Source organism: Borostomias antarcticus (genome assembly GCF_949987555.1).
Source record: "Borostomias antarcticus genome assembly, chromosome: 22".
NCBI lineage: Eukaryota > Metazoa > Chordata > Actinopteri > Stomiiformes > Stomiidae > Borostomias > Borostomias antarcticus.
In genome coordinates this window covers 15082475-15110176 of record NC_140255.1, presented here as the reverse complement: position 1 = coordinate 15110176, position 27702 = coordinate 15082475, and the positions used below count along the sequence as shown (strand labels likewise).

General features: G+C 47.4%; 1 protein-coding gene across 1 annotated transcript in view; it reads left to right on the top strand.

Moving 5' to 3' along the window:
- The window catches only part of adkb (adenosine kinase b), a gene marked incomplete at its 3' end in the record, with an annotated part of 103635 nt that extends 78204 nt beyond the window's left edge, over nt 1-25431 (top strand). Inside the window, exons 8-11 of the mRNA XM_084455870.1 lie at nt 13340-13375; nt 16203-16317; nt 24909-24995; nt 25307-25431. Coding sequence (XP_084311996.1) covers nt 13340-13375; nt 16203-16317; nt 24909-24995; nt 25307-25431 — 363 coding nt within the window. The remainder of the gene's footprint in view (nt 1-13339; nt 13376-16202; nt 16318-24908; nt 24996-25306) is intronic.
- Nucleotides 25432-27702: the final 2271 nt, after the last annotated feature.

Below are 27702 nucleotides of genomic sequence, written 5' to 3'. Positions count from 1 at the left end.
ACGCGACACATACACGTCCTTGGGTCCTGAGCAATACACTCACACGCCGCACATCAACTCCACACAGTGGCCCGGTTGTGAAGAGCTGTGGAGACACGCAGACACAGACTCGCAGACACCACCGTTTCTCTGTTTATAGAGTTTATAGAGATGTTAACGCCTTTCTGAGACTGTCAGGACACGTTCTTATGATTAAGTCTGAGTTGGCCCAAATGTTGAAATCTGATGTGGTAAACATCACTAACAATTCCCCGTAGGCCTGGGGAGATGGAAGAAGGAGGAGGAGGAAGTTCCTATTGGGTCTCTAGGAGTATAGGAGTGTACAGTGTGTGTATGAGTGTTCACTGTGTATGTAGGAGTGTTCAGTGTGTGTGTGTGTGTGTAGGAGTGTACAGTGTGTATGTAGGAGTGTTCAGTGTGTATGTAGGACTGTTCAGTGTGTAGGGGTGTTCAGTGTGTAGGAGTGTTCAGTGTGTATGTAGGAGTGTTCAGTGTGTAGGGGTGTTCAGTGTGTAGGGGTGTTCAGTGTGTATGTAGGAGTGTTCAGTGTGTAGGGGTGTTCAGTGTGTAGGAGTGAGTGTTCAGTGTGTATTTAGTGTGTGTGTGTGTGTGTGTGTGTAGGAGTGCTCAGTGTGTAGGAGTGTTCAGTGTGTGTGTGTGTAGGAGTGTTCATTGTGTGTGTATAGGAGTGTTCAGTGTGTAGGAATGTTCAGTGTGTATGTAGGAGTGTTCAGTATGTAGGAGTGTTCCGTGTGTAGGAGTGTTCAGTGCATGTGTGTGTGTGTGTAGGAGTGTTCAGTGTGTGTGTAGGACTGTTCAGTGTGTATGTAGGAGAGTTCAGCGTGTGTGTAGGAGTTTACAGTGTGTAGGATTGTTCATTGTGTAGGAGCGAGTGTTCAGTGTGTAGGAGTGCTCAGTGTGTGTGTAGGAGTGTTCATTGTGTTTGTAGGAGTGTTCAGTGTGTATGTAGGAGTGTTCAGTGTGTAGGAGTGCTCAGTGTGTGTGTAGGAGTGTTCAGTGTGTATGTAGGAGTGTTCAGTGTGTAGGAGCGACTGATCAGTGTGTAGGAGTGAGTGTTCAGTGTGTAAGAGTGTTTGGTGTGTGTGTGTGTGTGTGTAGGAATGTTCAGTGTGTACTGTAGGAGTGTTTAGTGTGTATGTAGGAGTGTTCAGTGTAAGAAATGTTCAGTGTGTGTGTGTGTGTGTGTTTGTAGGAGTGTCCAGCATGTGTGTAGGAGTGTTCAGTGTGTATGTAGGAGTGTTCAGTGTGTAGGAGTGTTCAGTGTGTGTATGTGTGTGTAGGAGTGTTTGTGTGTGTGTGTGTGTGTGTGTGTGTGTGTGTAGGAGTGTTCAGTGTGTAGGAGTGTTCAGTGGGTAGGAGTGTTTAGTGTGTAGGAATGTTCAGTGTGAGTAGGAGTTTTCAGTGTGTAGGGGTGTTCAGTGTGTAGGAGTGCTCAGTGTGTAAGAGTGAGTGTTCAGTGTGTATGTAGGAGTGTTCAGTGTATAGGCGTGTTCTGTGTGTGTGTGTGTGTGTGTGTGTGTGTGTGTGTGTGTGTGTGCGTGCGTGCATGCATGCGTGCGCGTGTGTGTGTGTGTGTTTAGGAGTGTGCAGGAGTGAGCGTTTACACGGCTCGGCCCAGAACCCCCTGGTGCGCTCCAGCCAGACGGGGCTGGCCGTCACACCGGACGCACGGTGAGTGACAGGCAACAGGGCTAACTCAGCCACACTCAGACCTCCGCCCCCGGATCAGCCGGAGCCCACGGCTCTCCCATAACAAGTCACTGACAGTCAGGATCAGAGAGATGGCCTCCCCCAGCCTGCAGAGTCTGCCATAGGGGCAAGGCTAATGTGTCTGCCTGTCTCCGCCTCCTCTCCCCGGATCACAACACATCATCTCCCTGGTCGGCCGAATGACTCACTGACACATGGAAATGATGTTTATGAAGAAAATGTGTGTGTTGCAGTATTACTTCTATGTACAAGCTTAGACTAAAGCTGACATATAGTATCCCGGCTTGTGTCTGAAGGATCAGTGCGACATTGAATTGTCGGGAGGATTCAGTATTGTATAACAAGTAAGTATTTAAAATTACAGTGATTAGCCAATAAACACCAGTGAGTGTGTAATCCTCCTGTCCTGCTCTGTGTTCAGAACAGTCCCTCAGCCCTGTTCTAAGATGGCGTCGGCTGCGTTTCCGTTCTCTACCTGCCTGTGATGTTGAAACTCGCGTCCGACAGAGGCTGTCCTGGGTGATTCTGCTGTAACTCGATCCTGCTGGTACTTGTTTGAAACCTGGCATCAGCACGGCCCGCCTGCCCGGCCTATCGGCAAGCCTCGCCTCACAGGCGGCCTTATATAACAGTCTCCCATCCTCCTGTAATTACTGCCTTTTTGGGAGATAGTCTAGTGTCTGCTCCCCGGCTGGAGGGGGGTGTTGGGAGGGGGGTGTGGGAGGGGGGCGTTGCAGGAGTGGCGACTCGAGCAAAGGCTGTTTCTATGGAGCCCGAGCTTCAGAGATGGAAGGAGAGAATGGAAGTGTGGAGGCAGGGACACATCAGACGGAGCTCCACTTAATTGGCAAACACGTCGTGTGATAACCCGGGAACACAACGCCGGCCTAATTGAGTCCTCCCACGCCCCTCCTCTCCCGACTACCTGACATGGAACCCAGGGCATTACATCTCCCTGTACGTTTTAATGGCCACAGTTAATTAGGCCCGAATGAGGGAATCATTACCGCTGGAAAAACCACATGCCGGCGGATCGGCCGATAAAATTAGCCGCAAATTTGCTTTTTTGCCGTTTGAGGGTAGGGAGATAAACCGCACAATGGGTGGAAAGGATCGGGCCATTATGGAGGGATTTGTATAGTGAAATTTTAGACATATCATAGCTATACCATACGCCAGGACACATAGCTCGATTTAGATCGTTCCAAGAATTGGAGGGGGGGGGGGCTTAATCTGGCAGCGGGAGCCATACAGTGGAATGATTTAAAAATGTACTTTCCCCATAAAAACACACCACCACAGCGTTAGGTTTTGCCCCACGGCCAATATCTCCTTCCCCCCGTCCGCCCACCTCTAGTCCCTCTCTCTCTCTCTCTCTCTCCCTGCTCTGCCATTAACATTAGACTGTATAGCTGCCTCCATACAGGAGCCCCCCCCCCCCCTGTGCCTTCCTTCCATGGCTGTCCAATCCACTCTGCACCTCCGCGCTCACAGGCAGCTTATTTATGTGGGCTGCAGCCCCATCTTCCAGACGAGGAGCCACCATTGTAATTGAATACTCAACAGGCGAGCCATTTAACAAAAGTGGAAATGGCATACGGCTACATATTAATGTGCTTTGCCGAGGCTAAAGGAGCCATCATCATTTCGGTGTTCAAGCTGTTCTTAAAGAGCGTTTAGCCTTGCCTGCTCCCTGGGCCATAAAAAGCAGAAATGACACAGATTTCTTCTTCCTCTGTACTTCATGAATGTGCCTCGCCTAATCTTTTGTGCGGGGGTTATGTTATTTTTCCCTCCATCCCTCAGCCCCCATGTGATCTGTCTGGAAGGATACAAGCACCTCTACAGAAGGTTATTGTCACACAAAAAAAAGGACCCTGAGGCATTTTGGCTCGCGGACGTATTTTCTTCATCTGCATGCAGTGTGTGAGGTGGTGGTGGGCTTTAATGATTTTTCCAGGACAGGCTGAACAAGGGTGTGTGTGTGTGTGTGTGTGTGTGTGTGTGTGTGTGTGTGTGTGTGTGTGTGTGTGTGCGCGCGCGCGCGCGCGCGCGAGTGAGTGTGTTTGTGCACTTGCGCGTGCGCGGAAAAGGCAAGGCGGAGATATACGGGCAACATGGCGGCGTTTCTCAGCATCTCGGCGGTTTCGTCACTCAGCTCTGTTTGTTTGATGGACTGCTAGGAAGCCTTATCTCTGCGGGCAGGGGGGGGGGGTGTGTGTGGCTGTTTATCGGCACGGTGACGTGTGCGGGAGGGTGGAAGTGCGTGCTCTCTGCTGTCAGTGTGTGTGTGTGTGTGTGTGTGTGTGTGTGACGGCAAGTCCGCTAAAGACCCCTGTGGGTACAAGGGCTGTTCTACCTCAAAAAAAAAGAAAAGGGAACGAATTCCCCCCTTGACAGCTGAGCTCACACACAGAGGAGGACAGGAGATGTACTTCTCCCAGCAGCTCGGGGGAAATATCCCGTCTCACTGGCTAAGACAAGGCTGTGCGAGTCAGAAGAACACAGCGCCGAGCCAGCCCTCCTATTAGAGCACACCGCCCTGACGGTCTGCAGAAAGTGGGAGGAAGGTTAACCTCAATGTGTTAAGTCACATGACCTCGGAGGCCAACAGGAAAGTCTTTCCCAGAGCCGCCCCCCCTCCATCCATCCATCCATCCATCCATCCATCCATCCCGCGCATCTCCTCAGTGGGGCGGAACAATCAGATTGCGCCGTCCGAGGGAAAAAAAAAGAAAAGAAGAGTTATTAGATCCTGTTCTCCTCTGTGGTTCATGGCTGCCTGTAATTGAATGTACCGTCTCTCCTTGATGAGTCACGCCCGCGTTCCGTCAGTGCAAGAGCACGCTGACCTTCAGTGTGATGTACAGTCAACGGCTCGCGCGCCGGTGATGAGTCATCGCGCGCATTAGCCGAGGTGAATGGCTTGAATGTGAAGGCTGCCTTGTTTTTAATTGAATACTAGATCACATGAAGTACCGTTACGGGATATTACAACCCCTACATTAAACCGCCGGCCTGGCACACGCGTGCCGCTGTAGCGACGCCTCATAAGGCCCACGTTCTGTATGCTTTACCCCAGTGCAAACTCAACTCTGTCTCTACTAGACAGGAGCGCTGACATGAAATACGTGCGCCGCTTCGTGACAAATGTCTTTTTATTTGCTGATGTCCAGCCTAACGTTTAGCACTAGAGCTGTGTGGGAGAGCGGGGTGTAGGGCAGAGGACTGCCCAGCTCCGTCCCCTGGTCCAGCCCGGCCTGTCAGAGAGCCACGCACGGCACTCTGGGAGCAGGAGCAGGCCGGCTGACCACTATTGTGTGGAGCCGGGAGCGCCTCCCCACTGCCCCGGGACAAGACCGTGAAATATTTCAAATTGCCAGGGGTTAAAAGAGGCAGCCCTCCATGGCAGCGTGAACATAGAGCACCTTTAACAAGACGGCTTGACAGACAGAGATCCAGCCAACCAGGCAGTCAGCCAGCCAAGCAGCCAGCCAGTCAGTCAGTCAGTCAGTCAGTCAGTCAGTCAGTCAGTCAGACAGACAGTTAGTCAACCAGTCAGTTACCCAGCCAGTCAGTCAGTCAGTCAGACAGACAGTTAGTTAACCAGTCAGTCAGTCAGTCAACCAGGCAGTCAGTCAGTCAGTCAAGCAGGCAGTCAGTCAGTCAACCAGTCAGTCAGGCAGCCAGCCAACCAGTCAGTCGGTCAACCAGTCAGTCAGCCAGTCAGTCGGTCAACCAGTCAGCCAGCCAGTCAGCCAGTCAGCCAGTCAACCAGTCAGCCAGCCAGTCAGCCAGGGCACACACACCACCCTGGGCGGAGACCTCTCAAGGAGAATAATTATGGATGTAAGAGGAGATGGGATCAGATCGATAGCGGGCGAGCTGTGCTGGCGCTGGGGCCGGTGTATTTCGGTCACAGCGGGGAGCGCGGTACAGGATGTCAGCTTGTTGCCGGAGTGACTCGCAGAAGTTTGAACACACCGGCGAGCTCCGACACAGGCCCTCGTGCCTTCCCTGCGCATGAGCTAGAGGAACTTTGAGACTGCTGTTAGTCCCCCCCCTTCCCTCACCCATCCTCTAATGCACAGTGTGTTGGCCTAGAGGACTGGCCTTTGTCTACTAGTGATTGTATTCCCACAGCGCAGGGAGTACTGTCATGTTTTCCAGGGTCTTGTCTTTTATTTGGTTTTGGTTGGCTTCTCTAGCCTGCTGTCATGTGCAGAAGAGGGTGGACGTCCAGTAGTCGTCTAACTCTGTGAACTCACTTAACCCTTCCCGAGTTCACATTCGGCTGTTCAGAGAGAGGTTAAACGACTAATGGTTTGATGAAGTCAAATGAATAAAACGATATCAGACGAATGCGTTGTCGGGTCAAGGAGGAGTTTGCAATCTCGTTTTCAAAGCCTTCAAAACTCCCGCTTGAACCTGAATGAATCGGTTGTTCTTGTGACCTGAATTATTGTGGGCCTTTTGATTACACCAAGTATTTCCTTTTAGAAAGGCACTGCGGTTATTCTTCTTGTCTCTGCACTTCCTCTCCCACGTGCTAGTGCACACACGCAAAACCGCCAGACCCATCTCTCCTCATAGCTTTTGATCTGGCAGGCGGCCATCTTATGCCACATCAACAGATAACACGTGGCGTCCCCCAGGGATCTGTCCTGGCCCCCCTCCTTTATAACATCTACACCTGCGACCTGCCAATCACAGTCTCCAGGAAGTAGCCTATGCCTACGCAGACGACCTTGCGCTGGTGTACTCAGCTGGAGACTGGCAGGCCATGGAGGAGACACTGAGCCAGGACATGCAGACACTAGCGGCATACCTCCGGAAATGGAGATTGAAGCTCAGCGAGGCAAAGACGGTGTCAGCGGCCTTCCACCTTAACAACAAGGAAGCCAAACGTGAGCTCCGAGTGCAAATTGACGGAACACTCCTGTCATACAGCGCCGAACCAACCTATCTCGGCTTGACATTGGACAGGTCGCTCACGTTCCGCCGATACCGCGAGTCACTGCGCAAGAAGTTAACAACAGCTTGTCGACTGGTCCATCTGGCGTGCAGAGTGGGAGGAAAACATTCATCTTGGCCGCCGGTCCTTCCCCTCCCGGGATTGACCTACCCAGGCCGGCGTGGTGAGGCTTAACCGCCTCCGGACTGTTGTCGGACGCTTCTGCTCATCGATGCACAGATGGGGCTTGGTATCTTGCGCGGCGTGCGAGTGACGCTGAGGAACAAACCGCAGACCACGTCATCCAGGACTGTCCGATGTATCGGACACCCAACGGAATGCATGGCCTGATGGTTTTGGATGACGAAACGGTGACACGGCTCCTGGAGGTGTGCCTGGATATATAGCCCGGGTGACCCCTCACCCAGGCTCGGGGTGGTAAAAGGATAGCAACTCGAGCCTGGTGGGGAGAGGATGCAACAACGTACCCACACGAAGAAGAAGAAGAAGAAGAACAGATAACACATCGGAAATCATCACAATTTTCATATGTCCAATTTATTCAAACAAAGCTCTCATCTCCCCCTCACACACAATGGTTTGAATTATTTCAGGGGCTTTTTGCCCCATTGTTTGGAGCATGCAACTCCCACGGGTCCAAATCTTTGTTTCTCATTATAGGTCAACAGTGCCGGCCAAGCGCTCATATGTTTATTATACACATGAGGGCACGGTCGCTGTTCTCTTCAAAGGCTTGATGTAATTCAATAAAAACAGCATTTTTGAGCGGGGGGTGAGGGGGGGGGGGGGCTGCTTTCTTTACCTTTTGTCAGCAAGAAACACCAATCAAAGAGGGTTTTTTGCATCTTAACCAGGTTATGAACTAAGAGCAACTGGCCATTAAATAATCATGTAGGAATCTCATTCCGATGTGTTTCTGGGGTCAGCCATGTGAACGGTTCCCTCCGCGGTGACGGAGGACTTAATCTTACACTTTCCACCTCATCTGGTTTGGTTGCGTGGCAGAGAGCCAGTCCCCGGTGTGGCCGCCTTGCATGTTGACCCCACGTCCAGGAGCCCCAGAGCTCAGATCTGCGATAGAGACTCTCGCTGCTGATAAGGCCGTCGTACCGATAGCCCCTTCAACCGCCCCCCTCCCCGCACGTGTGTTACCGCCAGGCCGTCCATTAGAGCCGCGCCTATCGGAGGCCCGTTCCCCCTGCGCTAGCCAGCTGCAGCCTGAGGTTATAACCTGTGTCACCAGCTTCCCAGTGAGAAAGCCGTTCCCCCTTCCCAGATCCCTATCAACTGGGAGATATTTATGTAGCGCACATGTTTCCCATTGTTTAACCTTTGGACCCGTGCTGTAGGTACTGCTGTGGTCCCGGCGGGTTTGCTAGGAGACCTCTCTCTCTCACTGGCCTGTCAGACGGAGAGAGAGAGGGGGGGGGGGGGGGGGGTGGTAGACGGTGGCGCAGGCTGTTACTGGAGACGCGCGATGGAAAGGTGCAGTCGGAAGGGACAGAGGGCCGGCGTGTGGAAACTGACCTGAAAGCGCCCCTCCTCCTCGGTTGCTACGCAGCGCCGTTTGTTTGGACTGACCGGTCGTCGCGAGCTGGAACAGGCCGACAGCAGCAGGGTGTTCTAGAATGGCCTGGTGAGAACGTCCTTATCCAGCTCACATTCACTTTCTCTCCGTAGATCAGTATGGCCTTCTCCCCTGTCTACAACCATTATTGACATAGACAGACTAACTCCCTCAGCCAATCAGCGTAACGAAACGTTTGCCAAATCCAGTCGGGAGAACGGCGAACATCTTTTCCTCAGAGAAACTGCATATTCTTGTTTAATTGTTATTACTAAGTCTATGTTTGCAATAACTGCACTTATGTCTGTGGAGACCGTTTAACCAGCGGCCTGTATATCATCAACTACAGGAACCAATCAGGAGCTACGTTCTACTGGGGGGGGCAGGACAGCATTGATTGGCGTGGTCAAAATGTAATCGGAGAATAACCGTTCGAGGTAGCGGGAAGTCCAGACTTACCTGCGGAGTGAAACTGAAGGTGAACTTGCGGGATCAGGGTGTTCTTACGAGGCTAGTTTTTGGAGCGTTGCCGTCCGTGTCTTTGGGTCAACTCGATCCTATCTGGTAAAGTGTGGCTGTAATGTAAATAGTCTATATAATCCGCACTAAACTATGCCTTCCATGCTGATTATTGGGGTATATCTGTCTCTCTGTGCACACACCGGGTGCCACTCCATGTTGCAGAATTCAGTTGAAGATAAAAAAATCCTCTAGTAATGGTACAGTAAACATGAAGCAATGTCATCAGCTGCTCTGGATGAGTTCCCACAGGCACTAATAACTGACTGTGTGTGTGTGTGTGTGTGTGTGTGTGTCAGTGTGTCAGTGTGTGTGTGTCAGTGTGTCTGTGTGTGTTTACTCCTCTGTTTGTGGCATGTCATGCTTGAGCAGGAAAGCTGCATTCTCTCCGGGGAGCTCCGGGAGACCTCAGCTCAGGCGCAGGTTATTTATTCCCCCTAATCTGTCCTCCAGCGTGCCGGGCGGTCGCCACCCCTCCCCCCGCCTCCCCGCCCCTCCCCTCCTGCGCCGGGCGACCGGGGGCCTGCATTATCATATTAATAATCACCTGCAGTTGTTGTCGGCGCACGCGTCTCTGTGGCGGCGGCGGCAGCTGGCCCGGTGCCGGGCCGTGACGCCCTGACACGCGGCGAGAGCGTGTGCGTGACCCTCAGGCCACTTCAAGGGCAGTCGCCCCACCCCCCACGACACAACACCGCTGTTCCCGCTCGCTTGATTCGCTATGTATCTACACCTCACCCCACCCCATCACCACTACCCCCCCCCTTCCCCCCTGTGTTAAGGTATGCTGTAGGAGTCTGGCCGGTCGCAGTCGTACTACAGCTGAATGCCAGATGTTGTTTCCAGTTGTTTACAGCACGCGTTGAGGAAAGCTGTGTGGGTGATGTGTTCAGCCCATCAAGGAAACGGTCATATGTCGCCTCTCACGCCGTTACACTTGCTTAATAGCTGATCCTTTTGAATCTGCCAGTTGTTCAACATGTTCTCCAACCGTAATAAAATTATGCCTGGCTGGATCTGCAGTGATTCAGCAGAAAGTATTCCTTCTCAGTGGGATTGTCCTTGTTGTTAACTTAACCGCAGAGTCGTCGCAGACAGGGGAGAAATGTCCTCTAACCTTGCCACATTGTGTTTCTTAACAAACTCGATACGATGCGAGCCAGCTCTCTCTTCAAAACACAACCAACGCCGGCACAGCTCTCGAAAAACAGGCTCTTACTGAAATGTGCACAAAGGGAGTAGTCAACACAAGTCCTGTTGTAAATAACTTGTCAGGGTCCGCCCTCCCCTCAAGCCCCCTCTAACACCCCCCCCCCCCCGGCCCCTAGCCTGGTACGACCATCCCGTTCTCGCGAGCTCACATTCTGTTTCACTAATGCAGAACGGCCTGGCCTTCGCCTCCTCCAGAGAGATTATGCCAAAATCCAGATCATACCGGGCCAATCAGGGACTGCGTTTTAACTGCTGTCCCGCCCCACAGTGAAAAGCAGCCCCTGATTGGTTCGTGTCCCTGCCGCTCGCTAAACAAACATGGCGGCACCCGAAGCAACGAGTGGTAACACGAGTTTCTCGGTGGAAAATACTTTTTACTTTTTGCCTTCCAACTGGATTTGGCAAAAGTTTGCTGAACGCTGATTGGCTGGAGATGTTTGTCTGTCAAGGCAAGTACCCCCTCCCACATAATCGCTCTCTATGGGGCGAAGGCCAGACCGATATTGCGGAGCGAAGCAGTGAGCTCGCTAGATCGGGATGGTCATACCAGGCTACCCGCCCCCCACCCCTCCTCCCCCAATGTCAAACAAGATTCCGTTTCTGTCTCAGCATCAGCCCCGGCTAGCGCGGTCAAGCAGACGGCCTGGGGGAACCTCTGCTTTTCTGCTTATCAACGTTTACAAACCTTAGCACCGGACTTGCTCTTTGATTTAGATTCTTTCAGAATTTTTTTTTCTTCTTCTTCTTCTGTGACATATTCTCAACGGCCGGTTACACTGAGGAAGAGAAAACACAAATGGCTTTTTAAGTGTCAATGACTTATGTAATTTTCCCCATGCCTTGTAGATCCCGATCACGGTGACGTTACAAGCAGTCAGACAGAGTTGTTTTTAACCCAGACTGGCCTGAGAGGAATCAAGTCAGTTGACATATTAATTCAAATGTATATGTAATCACCAATTGAATTTGCTGTAGCGAAGAGGTGTTATCACATTACATTGTAGTTGCTAGGTTTTAAATTATGTTCAATAAAAGTGTCCTCCCCTACAGTGACACCTTCCAAAGGAGAGAACTACACGTGTTTCTTAACACTAGCTACAGATCTTTTGTGCTAGATGTGTTACTTCCTGGATTCGCCTGCATAAAGCAGTCTGTTCCCTGACGCATGGAGAGGGGGAAAACTACTGACAGTTTGTAGCTTTTGAGAAATGCCCTTTGCATGATGTGTGTGGTGTTATTTCCAGTTTCGTTTTGCTTGGCAAGAGATGGTAGGCTCCCGCCCCCCTGACTGGGCTTTGGATTATTAGCTTAAGCTCTCTAAAAATATCCCTTTGACTGTATGAGCCTCTGACAGCCGCAGAAACATCTCACACATTCTGATAGCTTTATACCGACCGGGGCTGTGGAGGGGCTAAGGCCCTGAGCCATGGTTGTTATCTGCTACCTTGTCCCCCCCACCCCCACCCCCCTTCACCGCAGAGACCCAGCCCTCGCACTGAAAACCCCCTTTATTCGACAATAAGACTGAGCCCCTGGATCATCAAACGGAAACATGTAATTACTGCAGTCGTTTAACAAATGAGATGCCTTTCTGAAGACTTGGGAGGATTCTGGCCCAGATGTCTCTCCAGGCACTTAGCATTGTAGAGACAGCTGTAGAGGAACATGCTGCAGTCCTCCACATGATGAAGCCCCTGCGCCTGATACAGTACCAGTGCATCACTCCTAACCCAGAATGCATTACATGCAATCTGCTGTCGTCTCGTTCGCGCTTTCATGAGCCCACATAGCTTACTACTAAGGATAATACATGTTTACTCATGTAGCATGACCGCTGGCAGCCTTTAACACATTATGGTGCTTGTAAATGCAGTCCTTTTTCTAAGCATTAGCAATAAGTTACCGACCGTGCCATCTGTCACGTTGTTGTAAACATTATAATAAAATAAGCCACTTAAATGTATACTACTTATTCAGCGTATGAGAATACAAGTCACAGTAATATAATGATATAATTTATGTAGATACACATAAGGTTATGAATGCTAAACACGCTGGAATGCGTTGTTGTGTCTGTGGGCATCCATGACAGCGCATGGCCCTTCTACAGCTCATTGAAATTCAGAAACGCCTGCGAGTCTTTTCACACAGGTGGCTCGTAGAAATTGTTACCATTATGTGTTCCATGCTGCCAACACCCACTCGTCCTGAAGAGCTTTTCTCACATGTTAGAGTTGCCAACTGAAGAGAGCGTGCGCGCAAAAGAGAGAGAGAGAGAGAGAGATTGTGCTGCCCAACGACAGTGTTATTCAACCTTCATTCATGTGTATTTTTAAAGCCTCTCTAAAGGGGTTTAAGATGAAATATCTTTGTTTTGATGACACATTTGTCAAGCTGCTGACGGCCTGGTGAGAGGTTTGCCGCTCGTCTGTGATGAAATGTTCCTGAGGAGAAAAGTCAATAACTGCTGGTAAATAAATGAGAACAAATGTAAGAGCTGAAATCCCGGATAGAATAAGAAGCACAGCTCAGCTCTCCTCATTAGAGACAGCTTGAGTGGCTCCAGTAACTGACTGGCCCTCTGATGTGCATGTGTGGGTAGATGAATTGACATATTCCTGAAGCTGTTGATTGGTCCAAGGCAGAGAGGCGTGAGGCTCACCCCCCCCTGAGACCAGTAACCTTATTGTTCCATGTCACCTCCCCCCCTGCTGCTCCGTGGGGACCAGGTTGTCAACCCCTACCCAAGGTCGCACTGCCAGGCCAACCGCTGAAACCCCCTTTCGTATGATTGGATCATTTAGCATCATAGCGTCAACGTGTTGCTTCGTCCCGGGGTCAGGAGCGAAGCGAGTTGCGCCCGAGTCGTCACTCAAGATTTGTGAGTTTTTATTTGCCTCTCATCGTGCGCGTCGGGCTTCTTCTGTTTGACCGGAGCAGAGCTGGAGATACTGTGCCGCCTGCTGTATCACGCAGGATCAGGTCCAGTACTGTAAACCCTGGTCATCATCGGATTCCTCTGGTGGGAAACCCCCTCGTCCTATTGGCTGGTTTCATGGCTGCAGGCTAGAACCGTGTTGCCTTCCTGTCCTGCAGTTGTGGTAAGATGAGATAGAGTGGGCCGCTGGATTAAACGGCCGCATGCCTGTTACTGTACTAAATCAGGAGTAAGCACAGCAACGTCAGCGCCGCTGATTCAATCTCAAGTGTCACCGCCACACCAACACCACTCATGGCTCAGCTAGTAGCAGAAGGAAGTGAGATGTCTTGACTGTACTGTAATACCTGCAGTGTGATTGTAATTAACTGCTCATTTGTGCTTTTTTTTATTTCAGGAGGCGGCCACTTTTGCCAAAGAGCAAGGCTTTGAGGTGAGTTGACCACCAATTGCACACTAAACAGGTCCTAAAGGTTTATTTTTTGCTGATAATGAAGTTCTTTTTGGACAGTGATTGATGTGCTATTATACTCTCCAGGCCTTGCAGCAGTTGCTATGGAAACCTGGCAGTCGTCATGGTTTCTTTGTTCAGCCAGCTCTGTGTTATGACGCACTCTGCTAGGTCTGCACCCAACATCGCCTACAGATGTTATTTATTGAATTTTCAAAAGCCTCTTGGGAAGCTGAGAAGTTGGGCATGGATTCAAGCCTTCCTCTGCAGGCTCGGGGCTCGTCAGGTTGCCTGGTTAAAAGGCCTGCTCATTAGGCTTCATTACACCCAGGGATGCTGTGTCTCCCCTTCACTGCTACAGCATCGCGCTGAATCCTACAGCACACCAACCAAATCACTGCCACCTGTGGTTTGAGATTATGCAAATGCAAATTATAGGGCTTGTTAGTACTGAAAATATATGTGTTTTAAGTGGGGCTGCTTCTTAAGTGGAGAATGAATGTTCACTTTGGCTCTTTTTTTCTATATCTGTAATGGTGGGCCTGCACTGGTTTTAAATATGAAATTAAAAAGACATATGTGTGACTTTTGAAACTGGGCTTATAGGTATTTTAATTGGCATTTTCTTTTTCAATGGTAGATCTCCCTTGGCTATGGGTTGTCTCTGTGTGAATAATTGTCATCCAGAATCACTTACAGTGTAATCAACGTGACTGGAATGGAAATGCTGTCCTGATGGCAGTGACAGGTTTTAGAGAAGAGAGGGGATGGGGAGGGAGGGAGGGGGGGGCTTACATCACAAAAAGTAAATATAAAGGCCAAGCTCTGACTCTCCTGGTAGTAACAATTCTCTGACATTTTCTGTGTCAACTTGATTTGCCAGAACACTCTGCGAAATTGCATTGGAGGAATGTGATTTCTCGGATAACACCACTAGTGTGTACTTATTTCCAGATGGGTCATAGTGCAAAGAGGCTCTCCCCGTTTCTGTAACAATTCTGGTCTGGTCTGTGTGAAGATGAACATGAAAATTATTATAGATTTATAGTTCACTTTTCAACTTCAATCACTATATTTCAACAATGAAATATCTTTTGAATAATACTATGAGATTCTAGGAGATTATTTTGCTATATTATGTCAGTCGCAATTTAATGTTTTTTTTTTTTTACAGTCATTTTGGGTTTTCTTTCCACTGCGAGATAAGAGGTCCCTTTCCTCTCCAGAACAGTCATCAGTAGATTGGAACACTTAGCAGTGTGATTGTGATCTGTTTCCTTTAAATGGTCAAAGACCAGGTATCTGCAGAGCAGCGGTAATTGAATCCTTCCCTGGCACAGTTGGAGAGGGGATCAATTTTTCAGTGGCTTCGATACAGAAACTGAATTTAACACCCTAATAAAGCTTTCATATTTCACGCTCGAAAACTGGCCCAGAGAGAAATGCCCCTGCGTCGAAAGCCATAGCGCAGATGCGGCTGATTTTTGTGGCTGATCAATCACTGCGGCATCAGTCATTTGCCATTCGTCAGCAGCACACCAAATCGACCGTGTAAATTATCCTCATATTCATATGCACTCATGTTGAACATTATTTGTTTTCTGCACTGTGTCGCCATAGGACATTATCAGGTAAGTAGACTTCCCTCCCAGGTGAAATGGCATATTGTTTGTGTTTAATGTTTCTGGCGTGCCCCCCCTCCCCAACTATCACAACACTTACCCTACCACCTCCAGCCCCAGACTCAAGCCCCGTGGGTTTAATGTCAGTGAACGTAAAACCCGAGGTTGACAGCATGCTGGGGCCCTGTGTGCTTTAGCCTTTAGTGTCTGGAGGAACGCTTGTGGTTACGTTCACTCGCAGTGACAAATTGCTTCTTTTGCTGTTTGCCTGCTAACAGCCTCTGTATTAACCTCTCCATTAGCACTTACTTAGAGTGTTACACCCATTTTTCCTCTGCCCAAGGTCTCCCTGGACCTCTTAGGGCTGATTAAAGGACGTTTGGGAAGCGTTTAGGGGTGTTAAACCTCATCGGGTTCAAGTCGCTCCGCCGCGGCTGCGGGTCCCGGGCTGGAGCCTATCTCTCTGATTACTCACCTTCCCCCACTTTTATTTGCCGGCCCTGAAGGTTTCCTCGGTGTGTAAGCCGTGACACCGCTGCTGGAGAGAGAGGGAGAGCTCCCGAGAGTGGCGGCACCCGGGCGTATATTAGGGAAATGTATGAACCCACCCCACGGTGAGAGGGTGATAAAGACATCCCACCTGCTCATACTACATCATGATGGGTTAATAATAAAGGAGTTCTGACAGGTGTGTTTTTTTTATCCCTCTCATGATCAAAGGCAGGCACTCTGGAGAGCTCTGTAGTCTCCAGGCGTATATTCCGCGCAGATGCTGCAGAGAGATGGCCTGTTTCAGGAAGAGAATGATCCAGTGCACATACACACACACACACACCGCCTCCTACCCCCCCACCCCCACCGCTCACATAAGCAGCTCTGTCTGACAACAGCAAATCTTCCCACCAAGCTATTTCAGTCGCTATAATGGAACGTGATATATGGTGATAGAACAGCAGTTCCCCCTCACAATTCTGTATGTTCTTGATTAGAATAACATCGAGCACCTATATTGATCCCTCTCTGTCTCAAATTGTTGAACAACCCATCTATTTTCATTATCTCTTGATCCCTGGGACAATATTGGAAAAAGTTGACCGACCCTTCAATCATTCTTTTGAACCCAGAAATTGTGGTCATTTGGCTAATGAGAGACCTCATCTGAACTGTGTCCTTGTGTGTCTCCACAGACAGAGGACATAGCGGAGATCGCCAAGAAGGCACAGAACCTGCCCAAAGTCAACAAGAAGAGGCAGAGAGTGGTGGTCTTCACGCAGGGCAAGGATGACACCGTGGCAACCGTCGGTAGGCGAACATCCCTCCCCTCTCTTCCTCTTTAACTTCCACGATCATCTCCGTCCCTTCCCCTCCTCCCTCATCCTCTTCCATGATCATCTCCGTCCCTTCCCCTCCTCCCTCATGCTCTTCCATGATCATCTCCGTGACTCCGTCCGTTCCCGTCCTGGTTCTCTCCACTTACCTAGTCCACGGTCATCTCTGTCCATTCCCGTCCTGGTCCTCTCCACTGACCTAGTCCACGGTCATCTCTGTCCATTCCCGTCCTGGTTCTCTCCACTGACCTAGTCCACGGTCATCTCTGTCCATGCCCGTCCTGGTTCTCTGTGCCGGCGTTGGAAGTACCACTTAAGCACCTCTCAGCTCCCGCTTGACTTGAACCTCCCGTCTCAAATTAGCAGAATGCTGCCTTGAATAGCTACAGTGATATACGACTGCCGTGAGAGTTGCTGAATGGCAACGATATTGTCTTTGAAGTTATAAAAACAAAGTTAAAATTGACGGCAAGATGTATTGAAAAACAAACATGGCGGCGATGAGCTCCGGTCATGAGGTGTGTCAGGAACGAGCATCTCTCATGCCTAGCCCCTCATTTTTCCGCCCCGGCTCTGTTATACCAGGCGTATTTGTTAGAGTTAGTGGACATTAAAAGGTGGTGTCATCATAACCGAGCCGGGGTTGCAGGGCTAAGCTGCGTTTGGGGGGGGGGGGGGGGGGCGATGGTTTCTGATTACAGCTGGAAGCGCCTGCCTTTGTTTGGCACCGCGGGGTGTCTCTCCTAGTTGCCCTTGCAGTTCAGACCGCTGAGACATGGAGGGGGGGGGGGGGGGGGGGGGAATGGCCTCAGGTAAAACTCCAACATATCACTCATCGCCGGGGTCCGCGGAGGAGCACAGCTCCGGCAGCAACACTGTTAACACTGCCAGACACCCGCATTGATCCCATGCCGGAGACCGCTCCTCGGTGTGTGTAGGATTAAACAACAGCACAGTACCCACCAGTAGGCAAGCAGAGTTAATCAGCGATCACTGGTGTTCATCTCTCATCCAAAGAGAAGTTAATACGATTGATATATGAATTGCCATTCATAACGTAATTGAACGGGTAGTTTTGTTAAGTAGTTTGTTTAAATATGGATTTACACACATCTTCTTCTTTTTTTTATACCTTGACTGATGAGAGTGTATTGGCTAATAAGAGAATTTCTGGATTTGTCATTCTTCAGACAAGGAGAGTGTTATTGGAAGTAGCTCTCCTTTCATGACAATTTGAGTGGAATTTTGAGTGGAATCCTCTTGGCTGTGCACTTAAAAGGAAAATGAAGCCATCCATTCTCGTGCAGGTGTTTCATGGTGATGGATAATTCCTGCCTGCTATTCTCATTGCTCCTGTATGAAGACAGAGCTCTGTGCCTCTGTGAACTTTATATAAAATACTTGATGAATGCAGCCAGGATGAAAGACAATGTGTTTCTGATGTCATCTACAAAGGCAAACATGATAAATGTCATGGAATGTGCGAGCTGTGTCACGATGAGGCACTTACAGTAGCAGGCACAGTGGAACCAGTGTGTATGCGCGTGCATGCATGTGTGCGTGCGCTCGCGTGCGTGTGTGCGCACACGTGCGTGTGGGGGGGTGTGAACACATGTGAACACTGTTATTCACGGCAGCCAAATAAATGTCAATGTAAAAAGAGAATTAAAGATTTTCATTTCCCAGAGGCAGTGCTCTAATAAACTTGATCTCTCATTTTGTTTGCAATTTGTCGTCCTGTCAGGATTTGATCGTTTGCCAGCCCCTGCACGTCACGTTAAACCATTTTATAGTGATTAAGGGCCAGCGAATGCCATCCCCTGTGGTCTAATTCTCCAAAAAGAGATGTCAATTTGTTATTGTTATCTTTTTTCTGCCCTTCATTTGGGTACTCAACTAGTCTTTCATCACCCGCCAGCCTCCGACATGCCTGGTGAGAGCTATGATGATGGGAAACGTAGTCCTTTATTTAGCAGCTACTGACACTGCTGAGCTACGCCGTGCCTTTGCTTATACAACCCATTAAAGTGCTAATTAAGATCATTGTGCCCTGGACCTCAGCGGCGAGGGGATCTAATAAAGGATCGTTCAGGCGCGGCTCTAATCACTGATGAGGACCAGATAACACCTGACTCAGCTCTCCAGTCGGCTGTGGGAAGGGTTCCCATGGGTCATAGGATTTCTGGAATATCAGTTTTAAAAAGTCTATTCCAGACATGTACGGTCAGGAGATTTGATCATGTTTGGGCCAAGTCATGGAATATCAGGGGATTTTGTTTGTAGCATGTTTACATTTTAGTTGCTATTTATCAAAATGTAATATTTTCCACGCAGTATTTTTCTTTATCGGGTTATTCCACGCATTTCCCGTGTTGCGTGAGTGGTTGTTATGGTTGCTTGATTTTTCAGCGGCCATTTATTCCCTTCCTGCTCGTCAACAGCTTTTCCGTTCATTGCAGGTCATGGAAATTCTGTTTTTTTAGTCATTGAAAGTCAGGGAGAAGTCAGGGAATTTGATATTTGACTTAGAGTGGGAACCCTATAGGGCTCTCGGGAGGCCGAGGTGGGCTTTAGCTGGGAGGTTTTTAACTCTGTCAAAAAAAAACTTCTCTATGCATTAATTAAATAGGGCAGATTCATTTAAAATCACAGCCCATACTGTACACACTACTGTCCGGAAGCTCAAGCTTGAGGAATAGCATACTCCTTTAAGGAAAAAAAATAGCCCATTTGTTGACACGTACCGCGTAAGCAGATCCCCAGACAGTCACCATATTCCTGATTCCTGAAGTTTAACCTCACACTGCATCCGTCACCAGAAAAGTATTGTTTGGTTGGCAGCAGTGGCTGTACTCATGCAGAGGTTGTTTACAGAAGTGCAACCTCAACATTAAACATAGCAACTGATGATTCCGTGATGATTACCCAGGTTTAGACTGAACTGTGTGTGCAGCATTATAATCAGCCCTATAGGATTAATCCTAAAGCTTTTCTTAGAAAGACCACGTTTGTATTTCATAGTCCAGACGAAGATGGAATCAATTAGCAGCTTAGTCTCTGAGAATGACCTCGTCTCTCTTCCTTGGCATCCTGTGCCTGAGCGTTCCTCTCATCTCCCTCTGAGGGATGTTGGTTTGCGATGATCTTTTTCCCTGTGGTTACAGTAATTACAGTCATATGTTTTCTAAAGTCAATTGTGAATAAAGATGCTGGTCATGATAGAGAAACAGATTGAATGTCATCTTGCTGCTAACCTGTGGCGCCTGCCAAGAAAGTGGTAATGTTGTTTTCCTCCCAGAGACCGAGTTTGGCTGGAATGCGAAGGAAGTGTTCCAGAAGAAGTATCACAGGGCGAGTGTCTTGCCGAGAAATCTTGTGTTTAAACTTCCCAGCATGCTTGAGTGCACACCTTGGAGCAGAACACTCATTTGTTATTTCGACGGCTTGACGTACCTCCGTTCATGAAGATGTGTTTGATGATTTTTGAATCAGTCTTTGGTATAGTAGTCCTGTTTGACAGTACTTGGCATGCTCCGTTTTGCCGACCTGCCAACCGTTTGTTCAACCTGATGTTAAGTCACAATGACACTGGTTCCTAATGAAACAGAATCAAGTGAAGCGTGGAAACAAAGGAATGTGCTACATGCTCACTGTTCACTCATATTATCATTCAATCACGTTCGGGGCGTCTTATTTTCCAGTGTTTTGCCATGGTGTGAATGTGCCTTGTTCACAAGGATAACCATTAACAAAGGCTTTAATTGATGAGAATTTCCAAGGGAGCGCCTGTTGAAAGACTTTCTTTGGTTCATCATTAGCTTTCAAGGGTTGTTAATGAGGGAGGTAGGATGACTTCATTAGCAAAAGAGTGTAATTTCAAATTATTATCAAGGAGATATTTATTTCTAAGAGCACAATTTCTCTGAATGCCACAGGTTAACTGTTGAAACACACTCTTGACACCAACAGGGCCCAGAATGTCTGTCCCACACCACACTTCCCTGCCCCAGCCACCAGAACCCACCACAACTGCACCTTCATTCCAGCGCTGCAACCTGCAAAGAGAGCTCAGTGGAGTTATAATGAGTGCAAATAATGACCTTGCCCTCATTACAGTGAAATGTGAAAAGATTTCACTGAAGTGATGTTTTCAGACGTGCTACAAGCCAACAACAACAGAGACACAGAGTTTTTTGGCAAGGGGCGGTTTTATTACCATTTCCATGACAGGCCTTTGCCAATGAGCCCTTTGTGTTGCACATGGCCAGGGAACTGGTGGACTGCAACCTGAGCTAACTTGTCAGTCAAGTTTAATAATTCGCCTCAAAGAAGTTATGTGAACTTTCTCTTGCGGTGAAATGCGAGGATTGGCAGCGATGAGAGAGAGAGGAGGAAGGGAGTGGACTCAGATGTTTCTCATGCTATTTTTCTCATGACGGTGGTCGCACACTTACCGTAAGTGAGCGAACGGTCACATGATTGAGGTTTTTCTTCTTTTTTTTTTCTTTTTTTTTTACATCTTAATGAAGCAACTAACACACTTGTCAGAAAGTTGCTCTTGGTTTAGCTTAGGCCTGTGTGGGCCATTGTGGCTTGGCTAGGATTCTTACTTAAGGCATGTTGTCATCCTTTTTAAATTTTAGTCCGAGGGAGGGTTATGGTATGGTATGGTAGTGTTTTTTTATTTGAGTCCAGGGGAGGGTCATACAAATTTGAATCAATCAAAATAAAATTGTTTCTTCAGCTTTTCGGACTTCAGCGAGCTGTTTTGTATAACCCGGTGTAGGCTATTGTTTCTCTTTGGCTCCCCTATCAATCGATCTTTGTGCTTGGCCTATCGAGACAGTGAGCACATACAGCATCTGGTGCAACTTGTGTGTAGAACTAACAGACACCGACAAGCGGTCTGTTTTGAACCTGTGCTGGCTTGAAAACAGAGACCCTGAGAGGAATCAAATGAGTGTTGGAGATGCTGCGGCCTCACAAGGCAACCGTGTGGATGACTCGATTTTAACTTTGCGTTCGAATAGTTTTCTTCATATTACAAGTAACACCATACTGAATACTGCCTATTTAAAGGGGGAGGGTCAGTCTTTTTTTTTTCAATAACTCGGGGAGGGTCAAAAAAAATTCTGTCAGAGGGAGGGTCATGCATTTTTTTTTCCGAGCACTCTGAAGTCCTCCAGTGACCCCCTCCTATAAATTTAGAACGGTCCCTTACAATAAACATTTTAGTGAGGTGAGATGTTTTCTCATAAAAATATTAAAATATGTACTGCACAATTGGAATAAACCGTTCCGATATTTGGTCATCACTAAAACTGTTGCACATAGCTTATTTTAACAATTTGATCATCACACTGACGAGTCAATCTGTATAAAGTAATAGTGAGTGAGTGACTGAGTGTAACAAAGAGGAATTGACAGACTCAGACCAGAGGACAGGAACGTGAGATCAACCTCAGCTCCCTGGTCGTGGCCATATGTGCTCCCAGTCTTATTGCTGTACTGTATATGGACGGCGGGAGTTGGATCATACTTGACAACCCTCCAGATTTGAGGAGACTCCCAATTGTTATCACCCTCTCCCGGTTTCATCCCGGGGTCTTAATTGTAATGTATCATTTCCATGGTTGCATGCATGTGGGAGAGGTGCTCCGCCCGTGCAACGAGCTAACGTTAGCTATGAGAAAATACTGTCACAAATTAAACTCAATTATGCTAAATAGGTATGCTATGTATAAGCATAGTAGCTATACGTGGCTAGCTCAAGCCTGTCACCATCAGCTAGCTAGCTATCCTAGCAACATTAACTAGCCTACACCCAAAGCCGCAGTGATCTTGCAGTGATTAATATCACAGTTAACCTAATGTTAGCTAGTTTCTTTTGATTTAACGGACTAGAGCTGGAGCTGAATCATTTGCAGCTGATGTAAATCTTAAGCCACCTGTTGCTCACGTTACAATCCCATTGTCTATTGAAAAGTGTGCTTTGGCATCATGGGTAAATCGAGTGATTACACACAGGAAGTTACCACCGCTGCAATGCTGTCACATATTTTCTAGCACTAGGGGTGTATACCTTGCCAAAAATCACTGAGAATGATACCCCCCAGATCCAGATGGTACCAGTGACTCAAATTTGAGATGCTGGCTCAAGGAGAGAGGAGCGAATTATTCTGTATTCTGTTCTACAGTATAGGCCTGTTTAACATAAAAATGCTGTTGCAGTGTAGGCTACTTATTACAGAAGCTTTGAAGCTCAGAGGCTGTGTATTTTTCTGGGAGGGGTTCTCAGAGGCTTTTGTTTAAATCCTCCATATTTTTTAGTTCGCGGTTTTGGCATGTATGAGTTTGATGGACCCTCATTAGTACTAGAATACGCCTCTAGAGGTGAAATGATTACATACAAACATCATGTTGATACTCCATCAGCCTTTCCAGTTGCCAGCTGTGTGTTCCCCCGCTGCCTCCCACATGGGGCACCTCTACCGTGGAGGAACCTTTGTTTTAAGTCGTGTAAACATGTCATACAACGGCCGCAGGGTTATTGAACAACACCAGCCCATGCTCAATAATTATTGTTCTTGCAATCCATAAAACACGTGGCCTTTTAATGGAGTCTTGTGTTGGCATTTTGAATTATGTAAACTCTTTATGTAAACTGCACCGTAACTAATGATTTCAATCTCTTAACTGGATAATAATTGACAGACTATGATTTATTATTAACACAATTTACATGTAAGACGTGCAGTTAATCAATCCAATAGGGAGGGGGGTTTACATGCTTAATTTGCAACATTAATTAAGCAAAGTTGTTATGCCACTAATTAGCTGATCCTAAAAGGATCCTGGTCTGTTTTCATTTATTATCAAAAGTGACAATCAGCTGCTTTGGGAAAAGGGAAATATGCTCTCTCAAACAAGCCATACAGTATGTGCAATTGTTAGTACAGTGTGTGTGACTGGTCACTCGTATACATAGACAACATTTATCAAGTGAAATGATTGCCAGACATCTAGCTAATCGTACACCAGCATGTGCTAATGGATAGCCTTGCCATCGGCAACATTCTTAGTGGTTCTCAGACATTTTGTACAGAACTGCTGCAAGTGTCTTGGTGTGTACGATTGCACTCTATCCAAGGACAGGAGTTCACTTTGGGTGTTTAAGTCCTTGGGTATGTATGTCTTTGGGTGTGTAAGTCTGGGTGTGTAAGTCTTTGGGTGTGCAAATATTTGGATGTGGTGGTCTGACATGGTGGTGTGGAGCATCTTCGTCTGCAACTCGAAAGTTAATCAGTGAACCGTTGTCTGGTTAGCAGGGGGCCTCATTACATTGTTGTTGTTGGTTCTCTGCTTGTCAAACTAGTCTCCCCAGCTCCCTCTCCTAATAAGAGGTCTGTCAGCCTCCGCACGCTCCTTTCATCCACATGTCAGTCTTTTCTCTCCCACACCTTTTTGAAGGTTCATGTTGGCACCAGAGGCTCGTTTGAAGAGCTTGTGTGTGGTTCAGATTCTACAGACATAAGTTGCTGATTTAGTGTCATTCTACACCTCAGTACTTTGTCATCTGGTGGATTTTTTCCTCTCTTCTCCCGTTCCCCCTTTCAAACTGGAAGTCTCTTTGAAGCACATGTGCTGCTGATAATTGAAGCAATATATTCTACAGATACAGTAATACACTGCACTCATTTAAAGGATACCACTTTGAAAGGTTATGTCCGTTATAAGAACGAAACCAAGTATTGTAACTATTGTTTTATTTTTTTATTTAACCTTTATTTAACCAGATAAAGGATATTGAGATTAAAGGAAATCTCTTTTTCAAGAGTGACCTGGCCAAGAGGGCAGCACACAATAAAAACACATAACCATCCAGGTTTCATACATACAGAACAACAATAAAACACTGATAGAAAGTGTCAGGAGTGCAGAGGCAGTATAGGAGTTTAGGGACAGACTCAGAGACACTTCCCACTACTTTCAACCTCCAAATCCTTTAGGATTTCCTTAAAGGCATCATGTGAGATCAGTTCAGGGAGTTTTAAGTCCTTTTGGAGGGTGCTCCAATCAGAAGGGGCAGCATATTTAAAAGCAGTTTCCCCCTTCACAGTGTTAACACTCTGAACAGTCAGCTACAGGGCGTCCTGTGAGTGCAGGCCATAATGGCTTTGTCTTCTAAGAAGAAAAGTGCACAAGTAGCTAGGGACCAGTCCCAGGAGAGTTTTGTAGATAAAGCTCAACCAGTGGGTACGCCTGCACACATATAGAAATGGCCAGTCATACAAGGTACAGTGGTGGGTGAGACACAACCAGTAACAAATCCACTGTTAGTGTTAACAAATTAATTGTTAGTATATGAGCCTTTTTCCATCTTAGGATGAAAAAAAAGCACAAATATCAACCATATTCTTTTCGTTAGTCTTCTAAATAGATACCCATTAGGATCTCAACAAGTCAATAATTCTGTCTCATGTTATTATGTAATAATTAATTACATAACTAATTGACCTAATTGGTCCTAGTCAGTCTGTCTCAGGCCTCTCTGTCTGTCCCCAGGTGAGAATGTGACCATGTTCCCTGTGCTGGACATCGACCAGAATGACATCGTGGACACAAACGGAGCGGGAGACGCCTTTGTGGGAGGTACCGCCATGCCCCGGTCTTGATTATGCCAATTACCTTCATCACAGCTGCTTCCCACGCCCTTCTCCCATGAACCCCTGTGATGTTTCCACCGATGAGAGTGACACAGTAGCACCTCTAGATTATATGAATACATCACATGTATCCTGCTGGTTTTGCTCCGTGTGAAATTATCATGTCATCACATGAAATAGTCATCAGTTGATTCCCTCAAACTAAGCTGTCCCTTATTGCCAGTGGCATCAGTATCCCACTGTACCATCGCCTGTCTGGACCTGTGTGACGTTCTCCTGACCCCTTTGTCCTCCTAGGGTTCCTCTCCGAGCTGGTCCAAGAGCGGCCGCTGGAGGAGTGTATACGCGCCGGCCACTACGCCGCCAATGTCATCATCAGGCGGGCGGGCTGCACCTTCCCTGAGAAGCCTGACTTCCACTGATACGCCCCGATCCCTACCCTCCAGCACTGTGTATTTACAACATACCTGCATTAAGACGCGCGCCCCTCAAAGGTCGTGTAAAGTTTGTACAATTACAGTAATTCCATGGAAGAGAGAACGGATCAATGTTGTAACTAGGGTTGCAAGGGGGTGGAAAATTTCCGGAAACTTACCATGGGAAGTTAAGCTCAGGAATTTTGGAAATTGTGACCCTTTTTTGTAGCCTATAACAGTTTTTTTCCAACATTTTTTTCATTTTATTTTATATGCTTATTTTAGAATTCTATCCAGTTTTCATCCAATTTGTTAGCCAATTGACCCTGGCCTAGTGTCCAATACTAACTATGTTACTAATATTATAATTATGTAATTATAGTAACTATGTCCCTACTAACTGTTGAGGATTCGTCCACAAACCGGCCGGTCGGCAATGCGAAAGGCAGAGACAACTCCTTGACTCACAACCGTAATTCCAACACCAGACTGGGTTGCTGTTGTGTGATGAACTCTCAAAGTGAACTCTCCGAGATTAAACTAACCACCCTCGGGGAGCAGCGACCCAATAGGCCGCTCCCTCTGGTGTCCGGCCATACTTGGATCTGGCGAGACCACCGGTCCCCGATGGGCAGCTGCACTGGAACACGATGCACTAGACCGACAAGACCTGCATGTCTTATGACAAAACAAAATGTTTATATTTATTTCTGTTTATGACAAGTAAATACAGTTGGTATAGATAACCCAAATTCCCAGTTTATTCCTGTTAATTCCCATAAATTCCCATAAATTCCCATGGAAAGTTTCCAGCTTTGAATATTCCCGAAATTTTGCAAACCTGGTTGTAACCTGAATGCATTTATATTACGTGAAGTTGTTGTGTTTCGAAAACATCGATCAGTGACTTAACTGCATTAGTAGTTTTTAAATAACACTCCACTAGCATAATCTGCTATGTGTTGGTATAATTAAATACAATTTAACTCTTCTGACTGTTCTCCATAAAACTGACATTTACTACAATTAGGCTGTGCTGTTAATGGGTTTCAGTGTCCCATAATTGATTGCTCTCACTTGAAGAGTTAGATTTTTTTTTCTGTGATGTCTATTGAATAAATAAAAGATTATGTCTGGAAGTCTGTGTTGCAATATGCCCTGATTCTAAGCCTTCGGTGTCAATAGGTGCATAGTGCTGGTTTGTTTGACGCTCAAGCAGTGTCCTCATGGCCCACTTCCGGTGTCGTGTCTTGATGTTTACATATCTGTATTTTTGTCAGACAATCTGTGTATTATTCTCTCATATACCTAACTTTTTATATGGGGAAAAATGCAACAAGTGAATTATTTTGGTGCACACAATGGGCAGCCTAACCCCGTTACTAGCAGGATGGGTTGCAGGGCGGCCCGTCCATGGCCACTGTCCCGGTCCATTTCAGAAACCTCCAGTGGGTTCAGGGGGTCTCTTAGCTGGATGCCCACAGCGCCCGGGTCTCCACCGCACAGCTGCATGAGTCCAGCAGCTCGTTTTTTCCTCGGTTATAGGATTAGTGGCTGCTCTTCATGGTGATCATTAAAGGGACCTGAAAATTAGGCTGATCCTCTTGGCCTCCAGCTGTGCCGTCGTTGGGAGCTGGAGAGCGGGATCAGAGGGGGGCCCTCTCCCCCCTCTGCATGGGATAACGGCGTTGTTGGGTAGAGGACTTGAAAAATGTACCCAATACCCTCCTGCACTGCAAACAACATACAGTCAACTCTCCCATGATGTTGATCTAAGTGTTTCTCACAACTAGTTAACGTATCCTTTTCTTCATATTTGAGCTTCATTAAATTTGAAGAGGAGTCATATTTCTAACTTTTCATGGGAAAGAGATCTGCTTTCAGTAATGAGCCTGGGTTTATGCGTTATGCAAATCGGGGGCATCTAGGTGAAAACAGCCTCCAGCCAAAATGTTAACAACTTCGAGACTTTTTTTTTTTTTTCATCAGCATTTTAAGGTTTCACACAGATGCGCTTTGAAAAGGACCACATTTTTGATTGGGCGAGATCACACTCCATGGCAGCTGCTGCATTTGCTTCTCAAGATGACAGATGGCAAAACACAAACAAAAAGAGTGAGCCGTGATTAAGCAATGAGAACGCTTATCATAGTAAGAAAACTATTAACCACAGATCTGCTCACTTTAGTTTGTACCCAAGTAGTGTCCAAATTGACTTTAAACTGGTCAAACAATTTATTTTAAAGAACTGACCATTTAGATTGTTTCAACCCATAT